Genomic DNA, 17,250 nt, shown 5'->3' with positions numbered 1-17,250 from the left:
AATCGTCAAAATTGATTAAAATATTACTTATTAATTATTACATAATTAAAATAATCATTAATTGTTGCGATATCACAATTATTATTATTTTACTTTATTACGTTTTCCAACTCAACGAGAATAAAATTTCAATCAAACAAAGGGGGCGATAATTTTAATTTTTTTTTTTTTTTTTTAATAAATGAAACTTGATATCTATATTATATTTCAAAATTTATTAATTCGTTAAATAATGAACTCTGTACAGTAGTCGTATTAATTCAGTAATAGTATATTATAACTTTCTGTTTGTTCTTTCTTGCCCCGCTTTCGCGAATATTTACGACGAAAATGGCTCTTGAACAAAGTCCGAAGAGTACGCGCAATTCCAGTTTAATTAGTCAGTTTTAGTGGCAATTTATTGTAAGAAGAGCATCATTAGTGGAAATAACGAAGACAGAATCTGTGAAATATAAAAATACCTAAAAAAAAAGTATAAAAAAGATATAATACTAAAATTTTTCTAAAATAAAATATTATTTTAAATATATCGAATTAAAAAAATTTCAAGAAAATGTAATCGATCCGTGTATGAATTCATTTTAATAATACCCTTTCGTAACTAGGTATTTTAGATAAAAATTAATATGTTATTTATACGTACAAATCATATTTTCCCACAGAAATCATAGCAGTATTCATCCTCCATCAGAGCGCATAATATTAAGTTGCACAAGAAAATACTACGAAATAGACATTTTTATTCACAAAATTATTTACTTGGAAGATTTATAGAATCTGAATCCCTGAACATTTGTTATTAAAATTATTTATTTAATATTTATCGGAAAAATGAATTACATTATATTCCATGCCTCTACATATAAAAATCTTATATCTTTTACTCGAAGAATCTAAAATATGTTATCTGTAACCCGACACATCCCACTTTTTCCCACCTGCAACATAATACTGAAAAATATTTTTTCAGCGCTTATGCGTATTCTCTAAAGCATGTCACAGTTATGTGAAAAGCATAGTAAGCACATTCAAATTAGAATATTGGCATATTTTATTAACATTATGTAACAGCAATATCCTAATAAAATTCTAAAATAAATTAAAATATTTAGTTAGAGATTATGAAACATTGGTTTAATGCGTAAAATGAAATTTTCTTTAAATTTCATCGGTTATCGTTAAATTTCTTTTTCCCTAAATTTTACAATTAATAATCAAAACTAATTGAATTATTAAATGAACGAATTAACATTAACAAAGAAACCATGTTTTTTTTTTTTGAGAATAATATTGCATCTTATTTTATTATTATTATTATAATTATCAAGACACGTATATAGAATATTTATTGTTATAGCAATTAACGTGATGCAACACAGTTTGCTAAAGTTATAATATATTACATAATAAACCACCAACTAACGTGCAGACTTCAAATGAAATCGCATAGAGGAAGCATTTCACTTGTGAACCGAACTGTAATACCTATTTCAAAAACAACGCTAAATATCACGAATAAAACTTGGCCGATAGTTTCACTTGAATATAATTTCCGGATAGTTACAAGCACATCCTATTATGCATTGATTTCGCCGGAAATCATGAACAACAAATACAATCGTGTTCGTGAAAATCGTCTAGGAAATAAGACACGTAAAATAATGATGCATAACAAGTTAATAATGATATAAGTTAAAACGTAGAATTGTCATATTGTAATAATTTCAATTTTATTCTTATCCTGTTTGTTTTCTGAAAATAATAAATTTGTTGTTTCAACTTTATTTTCTGCGTGAAGAAGAAATATTAAATATAATAAATTGTTTTATATGTGGATTGATAACTTTAATTATGATTAACAAAAAAGAGAAAATTCTATGAAACTTATAAAATAAATAATAAATACTCAGAGAAGTTTATAAACAATTTTCTAATAAAATCGTTAAATTTTCTTTCTGAAAAAAATCTTATTTTTTAGAAACGTGAAAATAATGAATGTTGCATGTTTTCATTCGAGGGAAATAAATTTAAATTTCTAATGGAAAAGATTTTCACGTGGATGGAAATAAAATGTCGTGAGAAAATTGTAATAAATATAAAATAATACGAAATTGATATGATAGAAAGAGGGGGAAAAAATTCCCAGCTTTATTCAATTTTTAATTAACCTCGTAAAATTCCACAATTATCGTGATACTCTTCAATGATTGCGTATACGAAAAACAAACGACAAATTTAATTCTTCTAAATTTTCAACTCAAACGTGCCTAAACAATTTCGAAAGTAAAAGCTAAACATTTCATTGCCATTCATCGATCGATTATGAAAGAAGGACTGGAATGAAAGTGACAAAACAGGTCACCATTAACATAATGCAAAACAGCAAATCGAATTGAGAACGAGTTTTTTTTTTTTTTTTTTTTCCAATAAATAAGAAACCGTTTGCAATAATTCATGATCAAGTTGTTCAACCAGCAATTAAGAAAAAAAAAATCTGGTAAACAAGCTTAATAATAATTTTTCTCAAAATGGAAAGCAAACAAAAATATTTTCACATTGTATAAACGAAAGTAACAAGGTTAATTGGTAGAAATAAATATAAATAAAGGACAAATTAGGAAGGATAAAAGCTTTCTGGCATCGTCATTGAAGAAGCTTCCAGATGTGCTTGTACCAGGATGTTATAAATAATTCATGATAGCATTCTAATTACGTTACCGACTTTTATCACTGAGAATCAATTTTTCATGCTGGATCATTCTAGATCTTCTTTAATCTCATTGCACGGTTCTCTTTAATCATCTTGCGATTGAATATAATATACCTTTACCAAGTTTTTTTATGATATTAATTGCAATTAATTTGAATTTTGCGTTTCGACGAACAAAAAGATCTTTTCAAGTTTTGAAGTAAGTTTAAGCTAACTAAATGTTATTAAAATTTGTTTTTCATAAGATTAATATCAACTTTTATTTCAGATATAAAAATATCTGATAAATCTATTTCTTAATGAAAAGAAACACGAAAAAGAATTAATCTCTACGATTGTTGTGGCCATTGATCTAAACTACACGTGTATAAAAGAAAAAATTAACTATATAAACAGTGTAAAATAAATTCTTTAAATCAAACTTAAGACACAGTATCATATTTTTAAAAACAAATTTCTCTCTCTTCCCTCGCGTGCATTTAGTTTAGAAAATCATACGCGTAATTTCCAAAGCGTCGTAGAAAAAAATGTCACGTCACAAGGTTATCCCATCTGCGGACGAGTTAACAGACCTGCCATCTGTTTCTCCACGATTTTTTGCTTACGTCTATGGCGAGGCAACAGCGGTGCACGTGTACGCACTTTACACGCGCGGTTAAAGCGTCTCGTCGAAGGGAGGACTGGAAGAAGGCAAATCGTTCGAACGATCCGACATCTCCTATTTTCGCGCACGTTGATGATCGATGACACGATTCAGGGTGCTAATATCCCTCGCCTCGAAACAATCAAGCGATTCGGTTCACGACAGGGCAAGGAGGAATCGATTGGCCAAATTGCTTCGTGCCAATTTAAATTCAGCTCGTTCCTTTTTACAACTCGTCCTCTTCCATAAGGAAAATATTGATTGAACCAAATTGATCGTAATCGCTGATGAGATATAAATAGATGTGTCGTGAATTTTTTTAATTTTTTAATATATATGATTATTTATGATAATTATTTAATTACAATTATTACATTATTATTATAAAAATTTAGATTTATTCTATCATATTCCAAATTTTAGTTAAATTTAGTGGATAGACAGTGGATAGTAATGTAATAAAATCAGAAGGACATTGAATAAACAATTTCAATAATTAAGTTCAAGGTACAAGCAAGCCGAGGTTGATCGGTTAATTCGCTTTTCCTTGATTAAGATTAATAAAATTCGTTATCTTTTAATACCATAGGTCACTTTCACTTGTTAAATCTATATCATTGAATTTATAGGAATTTATTATTTTATTAAATATTATTTATGAAAGCATTCATTGTCGTTTCATTTTAGACAGGATAATAATAAAAAATAATAAGTACACTCTTTCAAAACAATAAATTTTATGGATATAGTAAGAAATATAATTGGAAATTATCTCTTTTATATAGATTCGAAGATGTGTTTTTATTTGCATTATATAATCACAGTCTGAAATATCTAAAAAAAAAAAAAAAAAAAAAACTTATTTGTGAACAAAAATAATGAAAATAACGCTAACAAAAATTATAATAATAATAATTATTATTATGACACACGTTTCACACAATTACAAAATATTCTCTCAAAATATGTTTTCCTTTATGAAAAATACGTAGAACGAGAGCTTCTAGACCCGGAATCAAAAAATGGCGCGACGTTCACCAACCGTGACGCGACCGCATAATCCACCCTTCAAGGGTAAAAACCGTCCTCTCCACCAGTAGAACACTTTAAACCGCGTTCCCATGCAAACTGGCGCGCTATACGGAACACTCGACGAAATCGTGCACGCCATTTAGGAGAAGAATGCCGTACACATATTCTAAACACGTGACTTGTGAATATTCCGTCTAATATCCATCGCATATACGTTGATTTTTCCAGATCCATTTGTTCTTTCTTTCTTTCTTTTTCACTTTATGCAAACCGTTTCGAACTGAAAATTTCATTCGTAAATGCGCGACACATGGCAAATATTCTATGGCTATTGCCTGGAAACGACACACAGATGAACGCCGGTGCATCTGTTCGCAATGACGTGACGTCCCATTGGCGTTTTTTTTCACCGGCCACGATGACAGTCCGTCAGCTTTTTCAACGCGGGAAACGACAGTTCGCCGGTCTTTTTAACACGCGCCGACGATTTCGGATCGAAATCGCGTTCTCGAGCGTGCAATGTAAAATAAATGCTCCAATGCTTTTAACGATACGTACATCCGGCTGTTGAGGTACGAACAATGACAATTTGTCGACATTTATATTAAGCGTAATGGCGATTAACGATCGGTTTTTTTTTTTTGGTTAAAATTATTTTTAAACAACGATTATAATCGGTTAAATTAAATTAAAAAATGTTCGACTATATTCAATGTGCATTTTAGGTAAAATTTAAAAATTCATTATATATAATACTTTATTTTATTTATTAGAACGATATTGAAAGATATTCATGTTAAATAAGAAAATAAGATATCACAGATGTATGATCGTTTTTCTGATTTATTGATTGGAAAAAAGAATACCTGGCTTTATAAATTATATTACATATCATCAGTAAAAGAAAGAGGCTGCAACTCAAAATTTACTTTAGATAAAAATTTAGATAATTTAATTAGATCAGATTAGATTGTTTAGATATAAATATTTCGACAATAAATAGAAAATAATTCGAAAAATTGTGGTCGATTAATTTTGTGGCTGATCGTATTATTTCGATATTTTTAGAAATATGCATGAATATTGAATACATGCATATGCAATAATGATTCATCTTTTTTTGATGTATGTGTAATGCACATTTCAACGTTAAAAGGAAATCCTTTTAAATGTTTTTAACGTTTCAAACCAAGCTGTTTCCTTTTTAGTTATCCATTCGTATGGGAATGTTACTTTGCATATGTAGTTTTGTTTCCCTTTATGTGTTTGCATTGAATATATGTTTGTGGATCAACGTCGTGTTCCACGACAAAGAAAAGAGTGGGCGAAGCTGTTTGACTTTCAGTCAGAACCAACAATTCTGGGCCAGATTGTTTTAAAACAAAAATTTCAACAAAACTTTCTTCGCGAATTTTCTTATCTTTCTTGCATTTCAAATTTGAATTACAAATTGATTTTAAAGTTTTCTAAATTCCTATAAACTTTTTCTTATACAAATTTATATATACATACATATATATATATTTATATAATTTTAAATATTTTTTAAAAGATTTCAGTATCAAATAATTTTAATTCTATGTTAACATCAGTTTTTAAGAAAAGTTTTATAAAAAAATACCATTTGTTTTATTTAAAATTATATTTATACATAATTATTATCAAAAATTTCTTAAAAGTGGTCGTAAAATTATGCTTTAAGGAAATAAAAATAAGAATCTTAATCATCGTTTTATTTCCATTTTTTAATTTAAATATTTCCTAAATTACGAGAGTAATTGAAACCGAAGCGAAAAAAAGGACTAGAAAATAGAACTATTTCTCCAAAGCCTTTTGAAGTCCATTCTCTGTTATTTCTCGATCGACTCAGTTCTTTCGTCAAAGGACTTTCATAAAACGAAGAGTCCCTTTCGAAACTGAAACTGACTTGGAACATCTCAACACACTTGTTAGGTTTACGTCAGTCGTGGTAGCCGATGACATATGTTTGACACACGGTAACAGACTTTCTTTTGAAAGGCAGACCGCAGCCTGTGATAATATAACGCGACGGGACAGAGATAAGAAAAAGGATGAGCCGACAGAAACTCAAAGCGCGGATGACACGAAAGTATCTATAAACGCAAGGTGTACCCGTGGCCTCATAAAGAGGAGGGATGTCACGAAACTGTATATACACGATTTTCATCATTTTCATCGCGACAAGTGGGGAAAAACTTCGGAACAAAATGAGAAAAGTTTTAGAAATTACCAACTTCGTCGTTTCCACTATGTTTTCATTCTTTAACTTTTATCAATTGTTCGAATATTAATTGCAAAAATTTATACAAAAACAATATGCGAAAAAAAATAACAGTTAGGATTTTCAAGCAATAAATATGACGATATTAATAAATTATATTTTATAATTTATAAAATGTTTCGATTAAATTGAATTCTAAGATCAATTCTAAAAGAGAAATATTATTATTTATTATAAGCAATTGAAATTTACGTTAGATAAAGCGAGATAGAATTCTCTATCGCTTCTTCTAACATAAACTTCATTTACGTTTACAGCTTAATGAATATACATAGATCTCAATCGACAGTTTTGTTTTAAAGATCGATAGAATTGCAAAGAAACGTGAAACATCGTTATGAAGAGTAATAAACTGCAATAAGATTGCATTGAAAAAAAAAAATGAGAATCAAAAAAATGTTATGTACAAAATTTCAAATCATATATTGAATTATGATAATTTAAAAATTGAAAATGGTAATAATAAAATAGAGATGTAATAAAAAAAAAAAAGGTAACTAGATATCAATTTATTACTTCATTCTACAACTAATAACTAATAATTGTTGCAAGAAGAAAATTACTAATTATAAAATGTTCGAGAAATTAACTTCCTAATATACTCGTAGAAAGAGGTAAAAATTGATACACGAAAATATCGTTGGTTTTATTTAATTTAAGTATGACGGAGACAAAGTATTCTCACTCTACTTCGTGTTTGTTTTTGCCTCTAGAATCGATCCTTCAAAACTGTCTTATAAGTGTATTAAGTACATTAACACCCTGTACATAACATGAAAAATATTAGACGATATTGTTGACGGTTCTGTAAGTATTCCTGGTAACTTGTTGAGGATCATTTAGGAACGGGGTGTTCGAGTGTGTGGCAAAAAGGGATAATTAATGATGATAACGGTGAAGGGTGAGGATAAAATGGTCCGCTCGATACGAGGTTCGTTCAAGGATGTAACGTTGCCAGAAAGGTTAGGAGCACGCGACGTGAGCAACGAAGAGTTATGAATCCCAAAAGTCTTTGCTCGAGAATCGATTCTCGGTTCTGTAACTAACTTTTAATTAAAACGTTTCTTCCTTGTTTTTTCGTATCGAGATCTCAATCCATTGCCCTCAATTTCGAGACAAATTGAAATTATATATCCAAAAATTAGATTTTAGCTCATAATAATTTAACTTTCCTGAAGCAAATTGAGAATCGTCATCAAATCAATTATTTAACTGATTTAAACAATGTACGAGAGAAGAGGATTTCGTTATTATTCGTAATATTTTTAAATCCTCGATTAATATAAAATTGAATAATAAGAATAAAACGAATAATATTTACATAATTTGAATATTTTATAAAGTCTAGAAAATATTTTTAAGATGAACGAAACGGGTATGGAAAAATATTACAACGTTAAATAAAAAACTGATGTAGATAATAATTTAAAGAGTATTGAAATAATAGAAATAGAATAAAATAATATACATTAATCGTGTTAATTAATATTCTTACTAATATCGTTCATCTACGTGGCATTTTTAGTATAGCAAACCTCGACTCGGGTCATGTGCCGACCTTAATATAATCCATTGCCATAAGTGTCGTCGGGAGAAGCAGATATTCGTGGAGAAGGAAGAAATTACGATATAAATATCTTGCTTCTTCAAAGTGTCTTTTTATATATCAAGTTTCCCCGGATGGGTTCAGATGAACTATTTCTATGTTGAAGAAAGAAAAGGGGGGAAGAAAAAAGGGTTGATCGTGAAAAGTGAACACCTCGACCTTCACCCTGGGGGAGGGGTGCGTGTGGCAGAGTTAATAATAAATCGTCGATCGGCTCACCAGTATGATCAGTCTGTCGTTGATGATTCCTCACGTACGGAGGTGCTGGGTGCCTGGTCTGCATGTTCCAATAGCAGTTTCGACTGTTACCGAAATTATTGACCCGCGGCTGTTGTGAAGGCGAAGTCTGCTTGCAAGGCAATCTGGCCATGGCAGTCATCATTTTCTTCCACACCCTCGCTCGCGGTCAAATTGATCACTTCATCGGCGCCCTGCTTTGTTACGTCGTCGTTTCAACCCCATTTTCGAGCGATCGTCTGCTCCCTGAAAAACCATCCGTTTAATTATATTGGAGAACCGAATTCGTAGGAGAAAAAACTTTATCTAATATAATCGTCATAATTTCGAAAAACTTTCAAAAATTTGAATTTAATATTTTGTTCATTAAAATTAATTAATTATCACACTGTGAATATTTTTATAGAAAATTTGCGGAATGATATGCGCATAATAATTAGAAAATATTCAAAGTATAATTCGTAAAAATTTTATTTTGCATTGGCGATTACATTAAATTTGATAAATTATAGGATGCTATTCCAATCGTGAAACGACGATCTTTATAACTTTCAAAACGAGATCGCGATCGAGATCGCGTCTTGGCTCGATTAAAACATCAACTATAAATCAAATCGAATACCGGGAACAGTGAAAGCATGCTGGAACATCTTCTTAACAGATTATTCAGCCGCGTAACTATTCTAGGAAAATATGATACATGTGGTGAAAGCGATGTTAACATGGCCGTTCCAAAAATAAAGCAAAACCAAAATTAGATATCGATGGAAAATGACGAGTTCTTTTTTTCTTTTTTCTTTTTTGGAACCTCTTAACACGTATGGAAATTGTTTCTTTGATATAAAACGATAGATGAATTTTAATAATTTGATCGAATTAAAATGGGAGAATAAAAAGAATTAATAAAAGATTTAATAAACATCAATAAGATTTGGAAATAAATCGTCAGATCTTCCAGATGATTGTTCTATCGATCAAACAATCTAAATCTATAATAAGAGAAATTCGAAAATGAAAATAAAACTTTGAATCGAAACACACGAGATTTATCATTATATGATTGTAAGATAAAATTTTTCACTTTGCAAGAAATTGATTACGTTAAATATCTCTTCTTATAAAACATTGATCGATAATCATTCGAATACGCGAAAAACAAAAGAAAAAATATTAAATATGTGCTGAAAATATAGCGCATCACGAATAATACTAAAAAAAAAAAAATCTCAATTTGTCAGATCTCGAAAGCGCAGAATCAGGCAAAAAAAAAAAAAAAGAAGGGTTTTACACAATTTGTTTTATCCAACAATTTTTCCACGCCAGTTTTTCTACACTCGCTGTCACCGAATGCCTGACTCATCGAGTCATTCGTTTTGTTTGCAATTCTTAGCTACGCGCAAAAATTCCATCGCAATGATCATTATTGATAGCTTCTCTCTCTCTTTCTTCTTCTTCTTCTTCTTCTTCTGTTCTGCCTCGACATCGTGGTTTACTGCGGAAAGATTCCTTGAGCGATGATTTCTTGGTAGTCGTGCAATCTCGTAAATGACACGGGCGAATAAAGCCATATCACGACTCATGAGAGCGGAATCAAAGTCGAACGAGTCAAATAGATAGACAGCAGGCTTACTTATCGTCGAACGGGAAATATTATCATTCCATAAGAAAACGTGTTGGTTTGACGACTCCAAACGAAGAGCAATGGTTATATGACACGAGGTTGTGATTAAAGTATACATAGAGCATTTTGTTTGAATGTTAGGACGATCGAGGATCTTACGGCAAGATAATAAATTTTCTATTCTCTTTTCTCACACGAAAGTTAAAATAATCGATTGTATTTTTTTCAACGAGCCCAGAATATTTTTCTTTCGAAACGAAAATTCAATGATTTTTCGATTAAAATTTATCGATTCTTTAGGTTTCTTTATTGTTAAATATATTATACTTATGCCTTTGAGATTATATAACGATCATGATGATATCGTGTGATAAATAAATCGAAAAAAAAAAAAAGAAGAATTTTTCGTTTGAGCTTCGACTAAATCGTATTTGAAATTGAAATATAAATAAATTGTCGAGATAAATGGTTAACTCTGCATGTGAAAATGCGGAATAAAGGTTTTATCGATTATGAAATATTTATTTTTGAAATAATCGAGATTGAACATTTACGTCAAGAAGTCAAGAAATTTTGTTCATTCTCGCGTATAAAATATAATACTTTTTAATTCATTCGTATCTTAATCAAGAAATAACTCTCAAACGAAAAAAAAAATCTTATTCCTTTTTTACTTTTCAAAGACACGTTGTATACTGCGCTATTAAATGTAAGCACGAAGCTTTAATTAGCGTGTATTATACGATTAAATAGCAGGCACGTTTTCAAGAAGATAAAATATATATTAAATTGATAATGAAATTAGATAAAGTTGAGAAAACGATTATCATTGTTCGTTATGTAATGTTCCTCGAGATAGATATAGATTAGAACTATGCATTAGGTTATACGTTGAAGTGTTAATAATCATGCATTCCAACATGAATTACTTTGTTAAATAGTATACGAATTATGATAACATATTAAACAACAAACGTTAATAATCTTCATACATAGTCTTCACGTTGTTTCGCCATAAACAATCTAACGTCACGTTGCTCGAAGATTACTACCTTTACTTATCGATACACATACTTCTCAAGTCATATTTTACTTTCTTCTATCAATGGGAACATATTGTTTATCGTATCGCATCGATATAATACAAGTGATGCATCACTTGCTTTCATTTATTAATCTTTATTCATTATTTCAGATAAATATCTAATCTAAATATATATATAGTTTTCCAATGAATTCCTCAATTGTTAGCAAAATCAAATCGAAGCGCAACTCATGGTCGAGCTCGAACTGCCTGCCTATCAAGCTGGAAGGAACATTATCAATCCGCCGGAAATTCTATTATTTCGACAAACAGAGTCAACAGAGAGAGCAACGCTTCTACGTCTATCTTCACGGGCTTTCCACGCTTTCCAGAGACATGCAGTCTAGGATAAAGGCTGCAAGATAAACAATGTCCGATGAATCACTCTCTCGACCCGGCCGCTCTGCAAAATTGCGTATCGACGAGCGAACAAGAGAGGCATCGCACAACGATGTTTGAACCGGCGAATATTATCTCGGTGTTGAGAAACGCGCCGGGGAATATAAATGGAATGGCCGATGGCCAACACCGACGCGCCTATATGCGTGTGTTTGTGTGCGTGTGTGTGTGTGTATACGTTCGTGACAGAATATTCCCTCGATTTTCTCGAAAGCATCAACGTCGCGTCGTCTTATCTGTCTCTTAGTTGTTTCGGGCGAAATGTCCAGTTCGGGGCCGTTATCTAGATAGAGAAGGTACTTGTGTGTTTCGATCTGATAAGGATTTCGAGCGAATATCTTTTTTTCTGTTCTGCGGTTGAAAGTTTCGAAGATTTCGTTATCTTTCGAGCGTTGGTGGTTTCGTTTTTTTGGGAGGGGAGGGGGAAGGGGAGGATGAAAATTAATCTTTTAAAGATAAAATGTATTATATGCTATTTCGAAACGAAGAAGCGTATCGGTATTGGCACAATTCGCAAGGCCTTCTATAATTGCTAAATAGTAATATCTTTTTGAAACGAATATTAAGAGCTTGGCCGGTTTTAAAACCAGTTTTTCGAGTGTTAAATATCTTCAAAATTACGAAGGCTAGATCGCAAATGAAAAATGAAGAGGTAAAGTTGTTTATTGTTTCTATCTCTCGTTGTAATCTCATGTTATGCCTATTAAGAAAAAAAAAAAAATAAAAGAAGAAAAAATATTTCTCATTCAAGTATAATTTTTTTTTTTTTTCAAAATATCAGTATATTTTTATCTTTTAAAATATATTGAAATATTTTAAATTCGATAGCTTAAGTATATAAATTAAGAAATATTTAAATAAAGTTAGGAAAATTTTATATGATTTGTTTACGAATTTATTTAAGAGTTTTATTTAATTTATTTTTCCTAACAACGAAGATGGCATATAGAGAATGGCTAACAATGGCGATTATTTTCAATGACAAAAATGACAAGAAAAATAACGACGAAACAGATCGAAGTAAAAGATATTAATTTAATTTAATTTTATTTTTGTGTTAAAAGCATAAAAAACTATTTTTATTAAAATCACAAGGACTTAATGAAACTTCAAGAATGTGTGTTCCCGTGATCGATGACATTTTTAAACGCACGTGTACTTCCTTCTTACACAAGGGTACGCATGTAAATATGAGCATCGCTAATTCTGTCCCTCAAAAGCCTCTATCGTGTTCTTGCATTATACAAGCTTTTCCCTTTGACTCTCTGACACAATAGCGGGAACCTTCGTCGTCAAACATAAATTCCACTTTATCCATGAACGTGAGAAAATCTGGTTTGTGATCATACCACCTTTTCCAAGGATCATTGTCGATAAAAGTAAAAAAAAAAAAAAAAAAAAACAGCGTAGAAAATATAAAAGAAATAATACATAGAATAATGATAAACAAATTATGCAAATTATTAGTCTGATGGAATAGATAGATCTCGATTTCTCTCATTTCAATCTTTTAATAATTCTTTAATAAATCACAATCACATTTACATTTACATTAATCTTCCTTTCCATAAGGAATCTTACAATAATTAATTTAATTAAACTATCGAATGAAATAAAATAGAAATGTAAACAGCCTTAAATCTTTTTTCTAAGAATTTTTGAAAAAATTAGTAGAATGCTGCGCGAATCGATGAAATAGATTCAAGGATACTACTACTAAAAATATTCTAAAATTGTACGATATTAAACGAAATTGTTCCAAATCACTAGTAGTTCCTCGATTCTCTCTCTGAACGAATAAAATCCTTCTCAAAAAGAGTCTACGATTCGTTGCAACTTTATGCATTGGACGAAGAAGAAGAAACGTGCCAGGGACTACCATTTCGTTCCTGGTCAGTAAATTTCTCATTGGAAAATGAGCTCGTTCGATTCGGCCGGACAAAAAGGCTGCGCGAAACGGTTCGCTCACCATCCTGGAAGAGGGACTAACGAGCAATCTTTAACACGCCTCGAGATTTAATTCAGTCGTAAGAAAAGTAATCGCGGAAGAGACGTTAAGATTTAACGAAATTTCATGGATGCTCGTTGACTCGAACATTGCGAATTGAAAATACAAAGATATTCTTCATATAATAATAATAATAATAATAATATGTGAGGATAGAGTGATATTCGGATGGAAAATTTTAATGGATATTGAAAGAAGAGGAAGGTGAAAATATTCTTTATGGAAAAAAAATTAATTAATCAATTAATATAATATAATTCTATTTGATTAAATTTTATTTATAATTTAAATTTTAATGAATATTGAAGGAAGAAAAAGAGGATGTTTAAATAAGAGGTATAGTATAGAAATACAAAAGTATTCGCCTCCATTACGAAAAAATTAAGCATATTCGAAAAGTGATTTTATTGAACGTTTGTATGAACGTGAGAGCAATTTTTTTTTTTTTCTCTTTGAAATCAAAAGTTTCGCTTTTTCTTATCAATTTTGAGTACAATTTCATCTGGAAATATTTTTCACAACAAAATGATTAGAGCGTTTTATAATTGAAAATTAAAAATTTCGCTCCATCGTTACAAAGTTTATACGTTTAAAGGAACGAAAAAATACTAATGCTTGTTGATTTTCATCTCTTTAAAATGATAAAATTTGCGTTAAAAAAAATTACGGTACACCTCATTACGCTCTATAAACTCAAAATTTGATTTATTTATTTTTAATAAAATTTTCTGAACATATAGCAAGACTGCAATTTAGCAAATAATGTCGCTCTCTTAAAGAGAAATTCAAAATTCATACAAAATTTTTATATAGTTAATTGGAGACAATCTGTATTATTATTTTAAAAATTAAACATCGATATGACTGTGGATTTATATATTAAAAAATGGTAAATTATTTGAATTTAACATTAGGAATATCATTTTCAATTTTAACAGCATTGAAAACATAAATTTTTCGCAAAATGAACTCATAATAACTATTCGACCATCGAATGACACGAAATTGACGAAAAAATTTATTCGTATAATTTTAAATATTTGCTTCTAAGTTATAATTAAGTGTAAATATAATAAATTATAATTAAACGTATCAAAAAACCTATATTTGCAACAATATATTTTAAAAATATCAGGATATTTTATGATTGCAACATTAATATTGCAACATCTAATCCCTATTTATTTTTATTAAATTATTGCAATTAAAATCATAAAATATTTATAAATATTTCTTATTGTACGTGTTAATAATTTTAATATCAACAAAATAGGATATAAAAATAGAAATTTTTCCTATAATAAATAATATCACAGATTCTTTTCTTGAACATAAATATAAAATTATACACATATTATTTATTAATAATAAAACGTTTTTTTTTTTTAGTTGCCGTAATGTCAAATCAAATTGAGGACTAAGTAAATCGTGGTTTTTCGTCGTCGAAATAATATTGTAACGATAACGTTTATCAATTTATCGAGCGATTAAACAATTTTGGTTAATAAAAATATTGGTGAATGGCAAACGAAGTGGAAGATTATCCGAATACATTATAAATTTCAACGAACAAATTTGCGCCCGTTATTGAATCATTAAATTATATTAATCTCGTTCTCCTTTATTTCGTTTTGTATCTCTATTCCCTTCATTAAGCCGAAATATCGGGACTATAAATTTCAACGCACTTTTCATTCACAAACGTTCATTACACACCCATTCGCTCTATTATTTCATCGATATTTATTCAGAAATATTGGTTGAATTAATGTTTGAAATAATCTTTTTTTTTTATTTCGATTTAAACAATTTTACATGTTAATATTTTATGAATAATAAAAAATTGATCTTAAACGAAAGAAATAATTTTCTTTAATCAATTATTTTGATCGAACGTTGGATTAATTTAAAAATTAATAATATTATCTTTGATCTTGCAAACAGAAAAGTTGAGAATAATTATATTAAAAAAGTAAAAGGAATAATGTGATTAAAATTACGATACTTTTCACGGTACTTCTCCATTAGAAATATAATTAACGGAAAGAGAAGTTTAATAATCTTTATTCTTAATCTTTTCATATTTTTTTTTTTCATTCCAATTTAAAAATCTGTTCAAGAATATGTACTTCTGAAAAAATTGTTGTCGCACAACGTTATCTGAGTAATCATTTAAAGTGAAAGCGCAAAATTTAAAAATGTAAAAAAAGTATATCAGTTTCAAATCGTATCATCACAAATCATTAAATTTCTCTGTGTTCATATCACGATTATATTAAAACGAGAAGAAGAAATGTACTGTAACTTTCATTAAAAAAAAAAAAGGAAAAAAAAAGAAAAAAAGAAAATTCTCATCATCTCGGCACTCTCTTCTATAATAATTTATCAACTGATAATACAATGGTATACAGATAAGACACAAGTTTGTAAATTATAAACTTCTCTCCTATTTTTCAAATTTAAACATGTAAGAAAATGAATATGAATATTTTAATTATTCACAAACTTACAATATAAGATTACTAACAATTTCTAACAAATAATAATTTATAGCAAATTTAATGTTAATTGTTTATTTATGTTAATCAGTAAAACAAAAATCAATTAGCCTATTAAATACAAACTTTGAAAAAGAATATGTATCAACTTCATACAAAATTCTGATAAAAATTAGCGCATAAAACTCATTACACGTAAAATTTCACAATATATTAATTATTGATTCGCATAACAAAATCTATGTTCCATTTCACAATAACTCGACTCACACTTATAATTAGTTCACTTGCACATTTCATACATCACATCCTCTAATTATTTCGAGCGGTGCAACGTACCGAATCCTCATAAGCGCAAGGTTGCTAAGCAACTGCAATAACGTCTCGTTTCCAAGCAGACGTTATTTACTCTAGTGAATCCTGAAGCGTAGAACAACGCACAAATCTACGGGCAAAAATTCAGGAAACGTCCTATCAGATCGCCGGGAATATCACTCTGGAAGCCTCCTCGTCGGTTATTTTAACAGATACGAATGTCAAAAACTCAGATAAAAATGGTCGAACCGATGACTCATTGTTAGTCGACTCATTCTGTCTCTAAAAATCGCGATTTCTACGCGATAGAAAACGATGACAGAACTGTCTCGTTATCTGTTGGCGAAGAGAGGATCATTATGGAAAATACATTTAACTACTTTCATTATATATATTATATACGTATGTTTTTGTGTATCGATCAATTGCAAAAAAATTATGAAAAAGAAAAATACGTTATTTTAATATTAAGTAAATTTAAATGTAGGTTAAAAGATTATTATCTTATAAAATTTATTAGTTTAAAAAATTGATCACACCTTCCAGTGCATCGTATATCGTGATTTCAAGTTTGAGGAATATATATATATATATATAATATCAGAATTTTTGTAGGACGATGTGGTTTAACATCACGTTCGAGCTGATATTTCATGGTTAAAAAACTCTTTTCTCTCTGCAAAGTGCACAGACTTGTTCGTGTTGCTCGAGTAAAATGGTCAGCCATAGTTTATCGAGACACGCAGTGCACGGAAACGTGTATAGGATTGCACAAAAGGATGAGGTCTCGTTTAT

At 29.6% G+C, this 17,250-nt stretch overlaps 1 protein-coding gene and 1 long non-coding RNA gene across 4 annotated transcripts in view; one reads left to right on the top strand and one right to left on the bottom strand.

Annotated features, from left to right (window-relative positions):
- The window catches only part of LOC100865762 (uncharacterized), a 45,333-nt gene that overhangs the window by 9,545 nt on the left and 18,538 nt on the right, over positions 1–17,250 (bottom strand). For all 3 annotated transcript variants that reach the window (XM_012495532.3, XM_031914979.2, XM_086916258.1), the window contains exon 2: positions 8,513–8,776. In XM_012495532.3, coding sequence (XP_012350986.1) covers positions 8,513–8,675 — 163 coding nt within the window. In that variant the 5' untranslated portion in view covers positions 8,676–8,776. The remainder of the gene's footprint in view (positions 1–8,512; positions 8,777–17,250) is intronic.
- Positions 12,074–15,258, top strand: LOC147658547 (uncharacterized). Its single transcript, XR_015294851.1, has 2 exons — positions 12,074–12,286; positions 15,032–15,258. It is a non-coding gene; the product is annotated as an uncharacterized LOC147658547 (long non-coding RNA).

This window comes from Apis florea, unplaced genomic scaffold (genome assembly GCF_048593485.1).
Source record: "Apis florea isolate Af1SG1 unplaced genomic scaffold, ASM4859348v1 contig_2190_pilon, whole genome shotgun sequence".
Taxonomy (NCBI): domain Eukaryota; kingdom Metazoa; phylum Arthropoda; class Insecta; order Hymenoptera; family Apidae; genus Apis; species Apis florea.
The sequence above is the reverse complement of the archived record's forward strand: the minus strand, read 5'-3'. Positions and strand labels throughout refer to the sequence as shown.